Genomic DNA, 12,656 nt, shown 5'->3' on the forward strand with positions numbered 1-12,656 from the left:
ATGATATGGATGTAGTCACCGGAGAGAGCGCACTCATAAGCGCTAACCAGTCTAAGCTACCAAGCTTCACAATACCGCAGAGCGGCCGTAAATGACCGGAGGCTGAAGATAAAACGAACTATATGATAGACCCGGAGTATCAAATAAAAAGAAGATCTAAAGAAGCTTGGAGAGAAGAAATAAAGTAGTTGTAGAATAGTTGTAGAACTGAAGATGTTAGCTATCACGACTTGGCTTTTACTGAGGATTGGATGGGATGGATGTAATATGTTGCGCAGGTACAGTACACGTGAGAGTCCCACGGGTACTTCGAATGAATGGATACGTGAGGTAGTATGGAGATTTGAAGATGCCGTGCACGGACCAAGAGCCACACACACACATGAGATAGGTAACCTTGTTAGATCCAGGCTACTGTATTGGGGAAGAGCTATCAAACCGTCGGGCAAGCTTTATGTAGTAGGTGAGTTTGTAAGGTGACAGGGTGAGTCTTCACCCGCAAGTGTTTAGTGGCGTAATGTTTCACTGTAACATCCGTGTAGTTTCTGTGGCTGTGCTCCTAAGTGCCGGTGCCGACTTCTTACTATGGATGACCGCATATCCACGGTACTGTATGATAGAGCAGTTACGGTCGGATACGAATCCCTAGTCTTGCCCTTTTTGACATCTTCCAGCCTCGTGTTAATTTGGCACGGGGAAGCTGCAACTGGGCCAACTAGGCCAACGCTACCTTGTCCAATTAAATAGTTGTACACAAGTACTTATTAGTTTTTGTCGCTACTGGGTAGGTGTTGCTTGCTATCAAGCCTGAGCCCCTGAATTTGGGAGTACCAAGGTGATCCGTGCTCAGATTTGGTGCCTTTCTAGTGGTCCCATGCCCCCTGTCTAGTCCCCGTCTACGGCAACTTATTTTGTGGTATGAAATTGCACTTTTTTGGAGAGGAGACTTCAGGGAAGGAGAGAACTGGAACCATCAACAGCTACTTTGGTCGGTGGTGTAAAGCGAGACCCGAACAACTTTTCAAATCTTTTCGGTTTCTACCTTTCATCAACATTTCCCAGTTGTGATCCGCCCCTTTCACAATCCACCGTTTTGAGATACCCCCATTTACGAAGATCCGTTTCGCTTTTTGACGAGTCCTGTTCAATCGTCAATCATTGTTAATTTCAATTCTCTGCTAGCGGAACTCGTCAGCCCATTGGAAACCCAAGTCTTAGCCTAATATGTCGTCCCCAGCGGTGAGCACACAGTCCCCTATCACGCCTTGTCCAGTTGCTACACATCGCTTGCTACTCACTCCAAATTTGCATCGGCCACTGCTACCTACTTCCATCTCTATCCTACCTCTCTAGACTCGCGTCGAACTCCTATCTCAATTTGTTTTGTACTGTCAAACAGTGCAGCTACTAATCTGTCATGATGCGTTCACAGAAGATGATGCGCCGGAAGAAGAACGTGAAGAAGGGAATTCAGTTCTGCTTGATGGTCTGTGGTGCTTCAGGAACAGGTATACCTCCCTCTCCAACATCTCGACGCGTTCGACGTGCCATTGCCGCCCGAGCAACCTATACTCGACCGCCTACTCGGTCATCAATCACGTTGCTAATACTAGTCGTCGCTTTCTAGGCAGAACGACCTTCGTAAACACCCTCTGCAGCAAGAGCGTTCTGAACCATAAGGACTCCGACGACGCCACCGCTGCCCACCTTGAGGATGGCGTTAAGATCAAGCCCATCACCGTTGGTTAGTCCATCAACCGCTTCGAGAATGGCGATTGATTCTGACCACCCCTTTTAGAGCTTGAATTGGACGAGGAGGGTACTCGTATCTCCCTGACTATTGTCGACACCCCTGGCTTCGGTGACCAGATCGACAATGAAGCAAGGTATGACTTAATACTTGACGCGGTTGTCATGACGATTGCTAATATTTTTGGGTCTGCAGCTTTTCGGAGATCGTTGGGTATCTCGAGCGACAATACGATGACATCTTAGCTGAGGAGTCGCGTATCAAGCGTAACCCCAGATTCAGGGACAACCGTGTGCACGCTATGCTGTACTTCATCACTCCTACCGGTCACGGGTATGTCTTGTCTTTCGCCTGGTGCCCTCGCTTTCTACTTACAGTTTAATCAGTCTCCGTGAGCTCGATATCGAACTGATGAAGCGCCTTGCACCTCGTGTCAACGTTATTCCCGTCATTGGCCGCGCCGATTCACTTACCCCTGCCGAACTAGCTGAGTCGAAGAAGCTGGTTATGGAGGATATCGAGCACTACCGAATCCCCGTCTACAACTTCCCTTACGACATTGAGGAGGACGACGAGGACACCGTTGAGGAGAACGCCGAGCTTAGAGGCCTCATGCCCTTTGCCATCGTTGGCTCCGAAGAGGTCATCGAGATTGGAGGTCGCAAAGTCCGGGCTCGTCAATATCCTTGGGGTGTTGTTGAGGTCGACAATCCTCGTCACTCCGACTTCCTGGCCATTCGATCGGCTCTTCTCCACAGCCATCTTGCCGATCTGAAGGAAATCACCCACGATTTCCTCTACGAGAACTACCGTACTGAGAAGCTTTCTAAGAGTGTTGAGGGCGGTGCCGGAGTGTGAGTAACCTTTATAAAGCCTGTGATGTAATTCACATTCTAATATAGTAGTCATAGCGATTCTTCCATGAACCCCGAGGACTTGGCCTCCCAATCTGTGCGCCTAAAGGAGGAGCAGCTTCGCCGAGAAGAGGAGAAGCTTCGCGAGATCGAGGTCAAGGTCCAGCGCGAGATTAACGAGAAGCGACAGGAACTTTTGGCCCGCGAGTCCCAATTGCGCGAAATCGAGGCGAGAATGGCACGAGAAGCCGCCGCCGCCTCAGGAACGCCCGAGGCGAATGGCGAGGAGGACGGCAACTAGACGCCTTAGAACGACATCTTTTCTATCTCTACTTCTGGTATACCGGCGGCCAGATAGCAGTACGGATTGTGGCGTTGGGTGTTTGATATCCCCTAGTCCCCGACTCCCCTGAACTATGGCCATTCGAGACGACGTTATATGAAACCCTAAAAAAGCTAATGGTTGGTGCATGAGGTGTGCGAAGCAGAGGGTTTGGTGAAGAGCTTGTCAGGAATAAGACCCGGGCAACATTGATATCCCCTACAACTATTGCATGCCCAATTTTCGGAAAAGGGACGATGGTACTATGGGAAAAGAAAACAACCTTGTGTTCCCCGATTTTTCATATCTAGGCATGTCGTCCCGCTGAGAAGCCGAAGGTGGTGAGGGGGATAACCTAGCTACCTTTGTAACTTCTGCGAGTCGATGTCCGTTTTACTAGTTGCAAACTGTGTAGCCTTTTTCTACTTCCCCCTTTTCTCCTAGTATTAGTGCCTTCTAATGCAGATATCAATACGAGTTTTCTTTGATGTCTACCAGTGTTAGGATTGCCTTGTAGTCGCGTGGATTCCGTGCTTGTAATGTTTGAAGAACTGCGTATTATGTACTAGTATGGCAGACATTGCTACATATAGGTATTCAGTGGTGCAAGAAGGCGCTTAGATAGATATCGGCTACGGAGCTGAGATGAGTCGCTCATGAGTCTTGTCTCGGTTTCTTATAACCATAGGACAGGAGACTTGGAAGCACACGTAAAGCAACAAAGACGTGCTCATAATTCAAAGCATTAAGCTAAATTAACTATGCTAGCCAACAGGACCTCAATAACTCTTGCGAGCAACCATTCAGATTTCAAGCTCAGGTTCATTCCTACAACGCCGTTCCCATAACCTATACAATTACTTCAAAGGAGATACACAAACGATAGGGAGGTCTAGCGAAGACAAACCGGAACGTCAATTTCCATCAAAAGAACTACCTATTCTCCCGTCGAAGATAACCCGTAGTCCGCAGTCCGTAGTCGAAGTCTCATTTTCTCCTTCGCCTAGCCCTAAAATCTGCCTGGTCTTTGTTTGTATGCCTGCCAACCCCCCGTCTATCTTAAAATAGCTTAGTTGTTATTTTGGCTGTTTAGGATGCGCAGGATGGCGAGGAACAGGTTGAGGATGTCGAGGTACAGGCTGATGGCGGCGGCGATCTCCTCTTCGACGTGGTGCTTGCGCATGACGAGCTGGGTGTCGACGAGGATGTAGCCGGAGAAGACGAGGGCGGCGAGGCCGCCGTAGATCAGCTCTCCCGTGCTGCTGTAGGGCAGGAACGCGGCCATGAAGCCGAAGAGCAGGAGCCCCCAGAGCGCGCCGAAGAGGTACGGCATCCAGGAGGTGAAGTCGTACTTGGTCTGGCAGGCGAACAGGGTCAGGAAGACGAAGATGCCGCCCGTGAGGATGGCGGCGTTGAGCACGATGGCCGTGTCGTAGAGCGAGACGATGACGCTGACGCTGTACGCTTCCATGAGCGTGAAGACGGAGAGGAAGAGCAGGTTCGTCGGGTACGACTTGCGCTTCCAGTAGGTCAGCAGCATGAAGACGATGGACCCCGCGAGCGAGGCCCAGACGAGGCCCGGGTGCGCCTGGATCCACGTCTTGTAGGAGGCGCTCCAGAAGCTGAGGCCGCTGACGGCGGCGGTGGCGACCAGCTGCGCCGTCAGGATCGTGTACACCTTGCGGATGAACTGGTTCCGGATCTCGACGGTCGCTTCGGCGACCGACCCGCCGAATTTGAAGTCGTCGGGGATGTTGTCGTCGCTGCTGCGCGGCGCGGCTTCGAAGAGCGGCGTGTTGTTCGAGGGCTCGGCTTGGTAGGATGGAGGCGCTTGCGACCAGGTGCCCGCGTCGGGGTCCTGCGTCGGCGCAGGCTGGTATTTGGTGTTGGCGGCCATCTTTTTCGGCTGCTTTCGCGGTTTGGCGGGTAATGCGTAGACTTTTGGTGAGAGGACAGATTACGAGATGATATGTAGTTGTGTGATGTCTGACTTGATACACAAATGAAAGAGAAAGGAGTAATGATCTACTGGAGGCTGGCGTTTGATGGAGGGTTGGATGAAATTGATGGTTTAGGTGCGAAGGTGGAAAGGTGGATGTAGGCAGAGGAAGCACGGCGGCGAATCGCGGGGCGTTAATGTACGTCGACTATTAGGTAAGGTTCGGAAGGCTGCGCCATACAGACAGTGGCGATGCTTACTGGTATTTTCTAAGTGCTTCTAGCACGCAGGCATGCTACCGCGGCCTAAATTGTGGGTGGGATGCGATTGGCTCAAATTTAATTGCTGAATGCCACATGTGGCTCGGTGGTCTAGGAAAGTGTGGCTTAAGCTAGCCTGAACTTAAAGTGCGGGGGCTAACGGGTGGCTGGTTGGGAGTTCCAGACCCAGATTGTTGGAGTCAACGGTTTCTACAATGAAGAAGCATATGACATCTGATATCCAACCATTCAACCGAAATAAGTTGATTGGTCTGTAATTCGAGAACGATTTTTCAATATCTCACCTATGGTATGTGTGTATTGGCTTTCCAGCTGCTAAGTCTTCTATGAAGCTAAGTCCATGGTAATAGCTATATTGATATATGAAGACCTACCTTTAAGAATAGCAATACATATGAGCCTCGGTAGATATTTGTACGGAACCCGGAGAGACTTAACAACTGGCATGGATTCCCCGCCCATAAGAGACCCCGGAGAATAAGCAAACATGCCACGAGAACGACAGATATATGGTTGTGCGGAATTCACAAAAGCTTATTCGCTGAAATGCCACCTCAACACCTGGATAAGTGACGAAGATCGACTTATGCGGCAAGATGTCAACTACCTACTTAGATAGTTAATGATCATTGGTTGGGAGATATTGCACATGTCCACAAGCTGTTGCTTATTCAAGAGCTTAGCACATGCATACATAGTAATGTGACATGAGGTAGCTAGCGGCGAGGAAGGAATGAATAGATATTTCGATTGGATAAGACGAGGCGTGGTATAGTATTTAAAGTTTCCAGCTGAGAGACAAGTGGGTAAGTATAATGAAGGCTTTAAACTTTCATATTGTTTCAAGATTGTTCAAGATTGGTTTATAGAAATAACATTGAAGCTACCAACTTCTATCTCCTTCATCTGCTTCATCTACAAGCATCTACGAGCTAAGAAAAGGATCTCAACAAATCGTCAGATTAGTTCATGAGTCGGACTCTACCGTATTAGGTAAAGATGGTATCTCGATCGCTGATCTTACCCCCGGTCTCATTCGACCTTCTCCCGGACAGGTATTCGAAACCATGGGATATACCTAGACAATTAATGTACGTGTTCGAATGTGCGTGTTAGGGTAGGCGAGAGTACGAGACACGGAGAGGTAGGAGCTTCAGCGATGTGAGGGGCAACCGACAAATAGACCTTAAGCCCCTATCTGTTAGCGATCTTCAAAGTTTACCAGATCCACTATGCCCCTGTTGGAATAGACGCTACCATGTAAGGTAAGTGACTAGACAACTACTAGATTTGAACTCAAACCCCCTCCTCCTTTTTTCGCTTTCACCGCTCTGACCGCCCCGTCTTCTAAATCATTTTGGCTATCAAAAACTTGCAGACGGTGGGGACGTTTCCACCCTCGGTTCAACATCCTCTGCATCTTCAAAACACTAAATACTTTTCCCTCGTCAAGCCCAGGAGGTATATTCGATCTTCTACGTAGTTCGCTATCCTCTGTAAACTGCTCGGAGACTTGTTCGACACACTCGTTCTTCTTAGAAAAGAAGGTGATGATTTGTCTATTCGCGGCGTTTTCTCTTTTTTCTGTTCCTGGACCTTGACAGTTGCTCGTTAGTCACTTAACTTGTGAAGCATTCGTTACGTTATTGTTGTGTATCTATCAGTCTGTATCAACGGGTTTGCGAAAGTCCCCGCCGCCCGCGATCCGCCTGAGGCCACCGAACATAAACCACCGACATATCCGCGACCGAATGAGAGCCTGGCGCTGATCAATTGGTTTCAATTGAGCTTATTTGCCATAGCTAAGCTTCGAACTGAGCTTTGATCCGAATATGAGCGACCCGCCGCTTAATGTCGCCAACGTAGACCTTGGTGACCTTGGTGATATACCAAAACCTCCAAATCCACCTGTCCAAACCGCGATCACCACCATGAAACCTCAAGCTGAAAAGCCCAAGGCGGCTGCAGTGAGACCGGCGATGCAATCGCGCAGTCGCAGCTCCATGAATGGTCCATTGTATATGCAAACGAGTAACAATAAAGTCTTGATTCGGAGAGTTAAGAGGAAAGATGATGGTCCTATGAAGAGCTTAGCACGCTGGTTTCTAGATAACCAGACGGGTATGTCCTTGCTGCGATTAAACCTATTTTACATGACATGCTTAATCTAGCCTCCACCCTCCCACTGGAAGCCGTCCTGGATCCTGCGAGGCGTTCCGTTTCACGACAGCAACAACCACATCGCTAGTCACTACACATATTCGGTCCTAGCCACCACTGACGGTTTTCCAATTACAGGTCTCTCATTCAACCTCATCACTTTGGTATTCCTCGCCCATATGTGCTTACCAAAAGCTCGCCCTCACACCTCCAAGTTCTTCACTTTGTCCTACTACAATTCGGAATCGGGCAAATATGCAATCGGATCAAACGATTTACATTTCATCTCATTCTGCATTATCCTCTTCACCGGACTCCGCGCTGGCTTCATGGAACACCTATTAGCGCCATTGGCAAGGCACTGGGGAGTTTCTAAGAGGAAGGAGATAACCAGGTTCTCGGAGCAGGCATGGATGCTGATCTACTACAGCTTTTTCTGGTCTGCTGGTTTGGTATGATACGACTCCTGATGCCCCCCTCATATGCCATTCCCTTGTCTAGAAAATCGACTATACGTGCTACTATCGGCACTACTAGGTCAAATGTATTAACCTTCGAACAGTATCTATACGTTCAATCTCCCTATTTTCTAAATATGAGAGAACTTTGGACGGATTGGCCAAACAGAGAACTCGACGGGTTCATGAAAGCGTACATGCTAGCCCAATGGGCTTTCTGGTTGCAGCAAGTTCTCGTTATTCACATCGAGGAGCGCAGAAAAGATCATTGGCAGATGCTTACTCATCACTTCATCACCGTCACTCTCATTTCTGCATCTTATTGCTATCACCACACTAGGGTCGGCAATCTGATCCTTGTTCTCATGGATGTAGTCGACTTGTTTTTGCCAGTAAGTCAAATTTCCCCCAAAACAGCCAGGATCACATAGCCGCAGCTAACTTTGTAAATAGCTTGCAAAGTGTCTGAAGTATTTGGGCTTCGCACGGTTATGCGATGCCACTTTTGGTGTTTTTATGGTATCGTGGTTCGTCGCTCGGCACATATTTTACCTTATGACGTGCTACAGCATTTACAAGGATGTGCCCGAGATGATACCTACGGGTTGTTTTAAGGGTACCAACGCGAACTTGACTGGACCTTTCCCTATCCCTGACGGATGGAGTCATTATCTTGAGCCCTTCCGCAATTTTGAGGGAACAATTTGCTTCTCGAGCTCTGTACAATGGGGTTTCTTGTATTGCTTACTTGGTCTTCAAGTCATAACCATATTCTGGTTCTTCATGATCATTCGGGTTGCCATTCGCGTACTCCAGGGCGCTGGTGCCGATGATACTAGAAGTGACGACGAAGGTGAGGAGGAAGAGGAAGAGTTTGAATATGAGGAGGCACAGCCGCTTGAGGAGGAAGTAGGCGTCGAGGCTATTGATTTTAAGGGATGGGAGCGCCGGGCAGGCGTTAAAAGGGCCGCAAGTTCTTCTGGTGTCAGCCTACCTGGTCACAGCGACCGTAAAGAGTTGCTCGGTCGCATCGGCTGCGAAAAACAGGTTGACTAATCAGTTACGGTATGTGACTTAGGTTACTGGTGGGCTCCGTTGCGGTACCTGCTGGAGTGTTCTGCACACTCTTGGAAGCGGCACCGAGGGTGTTGGATACTTACCTAGGTAGTCACGGACACAAAAATCTGGCGTAGCGATCTTATTTCCGTCTTGTTCATATGATGGGTTGATCTTGGGACGGCATCTGTGTGCGCTATTAAACGGCGCTGGGGAAGGCGGGGGAATCATTTGCTTTGACTCGGTATATATATACATAGACTTGGAATTCAGTAATCATACCCCTTTCCATGATAGCCCGCTTGGGCCTGATTTCTCCTGTTAGTAAGCGAGTGAGCCTCTGCTTTGGCATCTGGCACGGCCATATTATTCTAGATCACCTCATCTCGAATGCTTAAGTCCAGAGGATTGACGATTTTCTCAGATGATATAACTCTAACATCACGTCGGTAAGTCCTTTCAACATTCTTATTTCCTTACCTTCAACAATGCAGCCATCACACGACCGTATTCCCTTACCTATTAAGCATCGCATAGCCCCAAGTGCCACCGCTAAAGTCTCATCAGGTGGCCCAAAGCGCAACTCTATTCGAAGTTTTGTATTGCGGAAGTCCCAATAATGTCATCAAAATCGGCATCGGCGAACTTTGTTGCGTCGACCTCCTATATCGATAGTTTTCGATAGGGTCCAGCTGTAATGCCACATATCCGAATGAGGCTAAACTCTCCTGAACTCAAACTGAGAGTAGCCTCAGATGACGGACAGAAACCGATCTGACTGGCCGGAATATGCTATGTCCCCTGGCGCTCCGGCGTAGGGTCCAGCAACTTTAAGCATATGGGAAGAGGGCTTTGAGTTTTCCGTGCCTGTTCTAGGAATCAGGGTACAAGGCGAGTCTTCTGACAGGGAAATGTTGAATCGTGAAATAATCCCGCCACATTCTTCTCGACCCTAACTTCTTTTTCTTGCTTCTTACAACTTCACACCATCCATAGGCACCTTGGTACGTGTGCGGAAGAACACAAGGCGAATACAAGAAAAATCACATGTCCCCTCCACTGAACTTCAACCTTTTGGAAGGAGACGAATATCGACTAGACATGGCATCATCGTCGTCGTCGTATAACGAGCCTGACGAGGCGCTCCTGCGCCCGCGTACAGGCACGCCGTCGAACAACAACGGCCAACGGTCCGGTTTAAACTCGCCTCTGGGCTTGGGCTTCATGGGGAGCACGCCCTCCGACGACGACGACGACGCCACCCTCTCCCCGGAGGAACTCAGACAGCGCCTCCGGCAAACGACAGAAGAAAAGGAGAGGCTGGAGGCGTGGGCCATAGCAAAGGAGCGGGCCGCCGAGACCATCGCCCGAGCCCTGCTCCGCAAAGTCCACCGCCTCCGCGTCGCGCTGCAGGAGACGGAGCTGATGTGGCGCCCCGGCGCGACGCCGCGCCCCATCTACACGATCAACCCGCCGGCGCCGCGCAGCAGCAGCAGCATCCTGGTGCCCCCCCGCAGGAGGCCGTTCGTGCCGGCGGCGCCCGCGGCGAACCGCGGCGACCCCGTGTGCATGGACCGGTCGCACCAGGGCATCGTGGCGGCGTTCGAGCAGAGCGTGCGGCACACGACGCACGCGATCCGCGCGGAGGCGGCGCGGGCCCGCGAGGCGGAGGCTCTGCGCCTGGAGCTGCGCAACGCGAATAAGATGCTGAGCGACGAGCGCGGGCTCTCGCGCGTGCTGACTATGCAGGCGGAGGGGTTGCAGAAGGTGCTTGGGGTTCAGCATGATGAGATTAAGGCTCGTAAGGGCGAGGTTGCGGATTTGAGGAGGTTGGTCCAGGCGCTGCAGGGGGAGAATGCGAGGTTGGTGGGGGAGTTGGAGGATGTGAGTGAGAGCACGGATGAGGGAGAGGGAGAGGGAGAGGGAGAGGGGGCTGAGGTTGAGGAGTTGGAGGGGAGGATTAGTGAGCTTGAAGGTCAGATTAAGAAGTTTGAGGAGTTGAATAAGGCTTTGAAGGCCCAGGTAGATGAAGAACGCAAGACGAACAAGAAGCTGGTCAAGGACACCGAGAAACGGGTTAACGCGGAGTGGCAGGAAAGGTGTGCCGCCTGGACCAAGGAATTATGCGATGTCCGGGCGGGTCTCACGGCTTTCGAGACTAAATTTGCTGTGTTCGTTCGACGAGAGCAGGCAGCTAAAGAGAAGAAGATAGAACCCGAGCATCAGGCCCGGACTCAGGTCCATGCTCAGGTTCAAGTCCAGATGCAGGACTTCACGACGTCGTCAAGCTCATCCATCACTGACGCGGACTGGGATACCTCCGCCTTCGCAAGTCCGGCACTGACAGCGGACCTCCAGGCTCGCGTCAAGGTGCTCGAGCAGAAGAATCGTGACCTCGAGGTTGAGCTGGCCAATGTCCGGCACGCGGGCGCCGAGCTCGCGGGTTTCTACCCGCTGCGCCGGTTCCATCGGCGCGTCTCGTCCCGCGCGGAGCAGGATGAGTCGGAGATGGACTTGGTGCCGATTACCACTACTACTAGCTCGGTTTCACTTTGCGGGGCTTCTACGGCTAGCTCGAAGAAGTCGTGGCATCTCGATGTGCCGGACGCGGATGAGGACATCCCGGAGTTCAGATTGCCGGTATGTGATAAATCGCTCTTGAGATATGCTTGAAACTACTGGAATGATTTCTTCAATGAGAGGTTACTGATTCTTGCTGTTGTAGTCGCCGGTTACACCACTAAGAAGGGAGAAGAGTGCGCCAGAGATCATAGTTAGTTTCAGAAGCGCGGGTGATGGTGGTGATGAGAACATGGGGGAGGGAAGCGTGGTAGAGGGTAGCCAGGGTGCAGAGACGATGGATACGGGTCATGAGGAGAATGAAGGTGACGACAAGGATGAGGGCGAGGAAGAAAGCATGTGGGAGACGACTTCGGCTTCGGAGATGGACAGTGATCCATGGTCTGACGGAAGTGTCGCTAACTTGTTCATGTGAGGAACATATGTGAGTGGAAGGCTCGCCTCTGTCTCATTTGCTCGCATTGGTTTTGTTGAAGAGAAGAAAAAAACATAAAACAAAAATATAGAAAAAGGAGGACGAAAAGGGGCTATCTAGAGTTGCTCGCATTTGCATCGAGTTTCTCTTGGTCAGGTATCTATCTCAAACTCCATGAGTGGATTCCTGTCATTTGAAAAGCCTAAGAAAGAAGAAAAGTAATCTGGACGACACGGAAACCAAACAAGGCTCCGTTTCCTGTCGGTTTCTGCGAATTACATCCGAAAAGTTGCCCTCTCCCCAAATCGCCGCCATCCGCAAGCTGATTGGTCGTACGTCGACTCACGATGGCTGACAACGTCCGATTTTCCTACAACATGGAGGGGAGAGGTAGATTGCAGTCTCTTCCAATTTTTGCAATTAGACATCTCTTTCTCTTACTTGTATACTAGGTCATTGAATTTACTCGGTTCTCCATTGGCAATCTGATGAGAGCACTTGGAACATACTGAGAGTTCAAGCCGAAGCAGGGCTTATTGTGGGTCAAGCCCCTTTCCCTTACCAGGTTAACTCCTGCCATGGTGTGTTTACCTATCCTATGGCCCATCAGCTTTCTCATGTTCGCTATGGCTCAATGTGGGCCTCACTTAGGTATGTAACTAGTGATCCCCGCTAGAGCAGCGTCGTCGACATTCATGTCGTGACGTGGATATGGGAAGTGAACAGGCAACACTATGTGAACTACCGAGGCGTTTCACGTCACGTCATACCAAATACGTCAATAATCTACGTCGGATTGTTGGGCTTTGAAGTTCCATATGCGATTGTGAGAGCTCTTCGG

At 50.3% G+C, this 12,656-nt stretch overlaps 4 protein-coding genes across 4 annotated transcripts; 3 read left to right on the forward strand and 1 right to left on the reverse strand.

Annotated features, from left to right (window-relative positions):
• The first annotated feature begins 658 nt into the window (after window positions 1–658).
• F4807DRAFT_417061 (Septin-domain-containing protein) lies at window positions 659–3,489 on the forward strand. The gene is made up of 7 exons (XM_047997196.1): window positions 659–1,239; window positions 1,433–1,508; window positions 1,628–1,744; window positions 1,799–1,886; window positions 1,946–2,083; window positions 2,137–2,604; window positions 2,662–3,489. Exons 1-7 carry the CDS (start codon window positions 1,225–1,227, stop codon window positions 2,903–2,905), a joined length of 1,146 nt encoding a protein of 381 aa, XP_047856482.1. The 5' UTR covers window positions 659–1,224; the 3' UTR covers window positions 2,906–3,489.
• A 148-nt stretch (window positions 3,490–3,637) lies between these two features.
• Window positions 3,638–5,095, reverse strand: F4807DRAFT_417064 (transmembrane BAX inhibitor motif-containing protein). The gene has a single exon (XM_047997197.1). The coding sequence runs from the start codon at window positions 4,821–4,823 to the stop codon at window positions 3,996–3,998; it is 828 nt and encodes a 275-aa protein (XP_047856483.1). The 5' UTR covers window positions 4,824–5,095; the 3' UTR covers window positions 3,638–3,995.
• A 1,512-nt stretch (window positions 5,096–6,607) lies between these two features.
• Window positions 6,608–8,829, forward strand: F4807DRAFT_383370 (longevity assurance proteins LAG1/LAC1). The gene is made up of 4 exons (XM_047995806.1): window positions 6,608–7,267; window positions 7,445–7,758; window positions 7,869–8,156; window positions 8,218–8,829. The coding sequence occupies exons 1-4, from the start codon at window positions 6,979–6,981 to the stop codon at window positions 8,818–8,820; spliced, it is 1,494 nt and encodes a 497-aa protein (XP_047856484.1). The 5' UTR covers window positions 6,608–6,978; the 3' UTR covers window positions 8,821–8,829.
• A 1,038-nt stretch (window positions 8,830–9,867) lies between these two features.
• F4807DRAFT_472801 (uncharacterized protein) lies at window positions 9,868–12,039 on the forward strand (the record flags this gene model as incomplete). Its single annotated transcript, XM_048003043.1, has 2 exons — window positions 9,868–11,460; window positions 11,546–12,039. 2 exons carry the CDS (start codon window positions 9,868–9,870, stop codon window positions 11,813–11,815), a joined length of 1,863 nt encoding a protein of 620 aa, XP_047856485.1. The 3' UTR covers window positions 11,816–12,039.
• Between the last annotated feature and the right edge of the window lie 617 nt (window positions 12,040–12,656).

Source organism: Annulohypoxylon truncatum (genome assembly GCF_022578515.1).
Source record: "Annulohypoxylon truncatum strain CBS 140777 unplaced genomic scaffold F4807scaffold_8, whole genome shotgun sequence".
Classification (NCBI taxonomy): domain Eukaryota; kingdom Fungi; phylum Ascomycota; class Sordariomycetes; order Xylariales; family Hypoxylaceae; genus Annulohypoxylon; species Annulohypoxylon truncatum.

Excerpts from the sequence above, each read along its gene's own strand:
- F4807DRAFT_417061 (XM_047997196.1), top strand. Across the intron at positions 1,509-1,627 it reads CTGTGGTGCTTCAGGAACAG|GCAGAACGACCTTCGTAAAC; the intron begins GTATACCTCCCT and ends GTCGCTTTCTAG. Across the intron at positions 2,084-2,136 it reads ATCACTCCTACCGGTCACGG|TCTCCGTGAGCTCGATATCG; the intron begins GTATGTCTTGTC and ends CAGTTTAATCAG.
- F4807DRAFT_417064 (XM_047997197.1), bottom strand. The coding sequence starts at position 4,823 with ATGGCCGCCAACACCAAATACCAGCCTGCGCCGACGCAGGACCCCGAC.
- F4807DRAFT_383370 (XM_047995806.1), top strand. The coding sequence starts at position 6,979 with ATGAGCGACCCGCCGCTTAATGTCGCCAACGTAGACCTTGGTGACCTT. Across the intron at positions 7,268-7,444 it reads GTTTCTAGATAACCAGACGG|GTCTCTCATTCAACCTCATC; the intron begins GTATGTCCTTGC and ends TTCCAATTACAG. Across the intron at positions 7,759-7,868 it reads TTTTCTGGTCTGCTGGTTTG|TATCTATACGTTCAATCTCC; the intron begins GTATGATACGAC and ends ACCTTCGAACAG.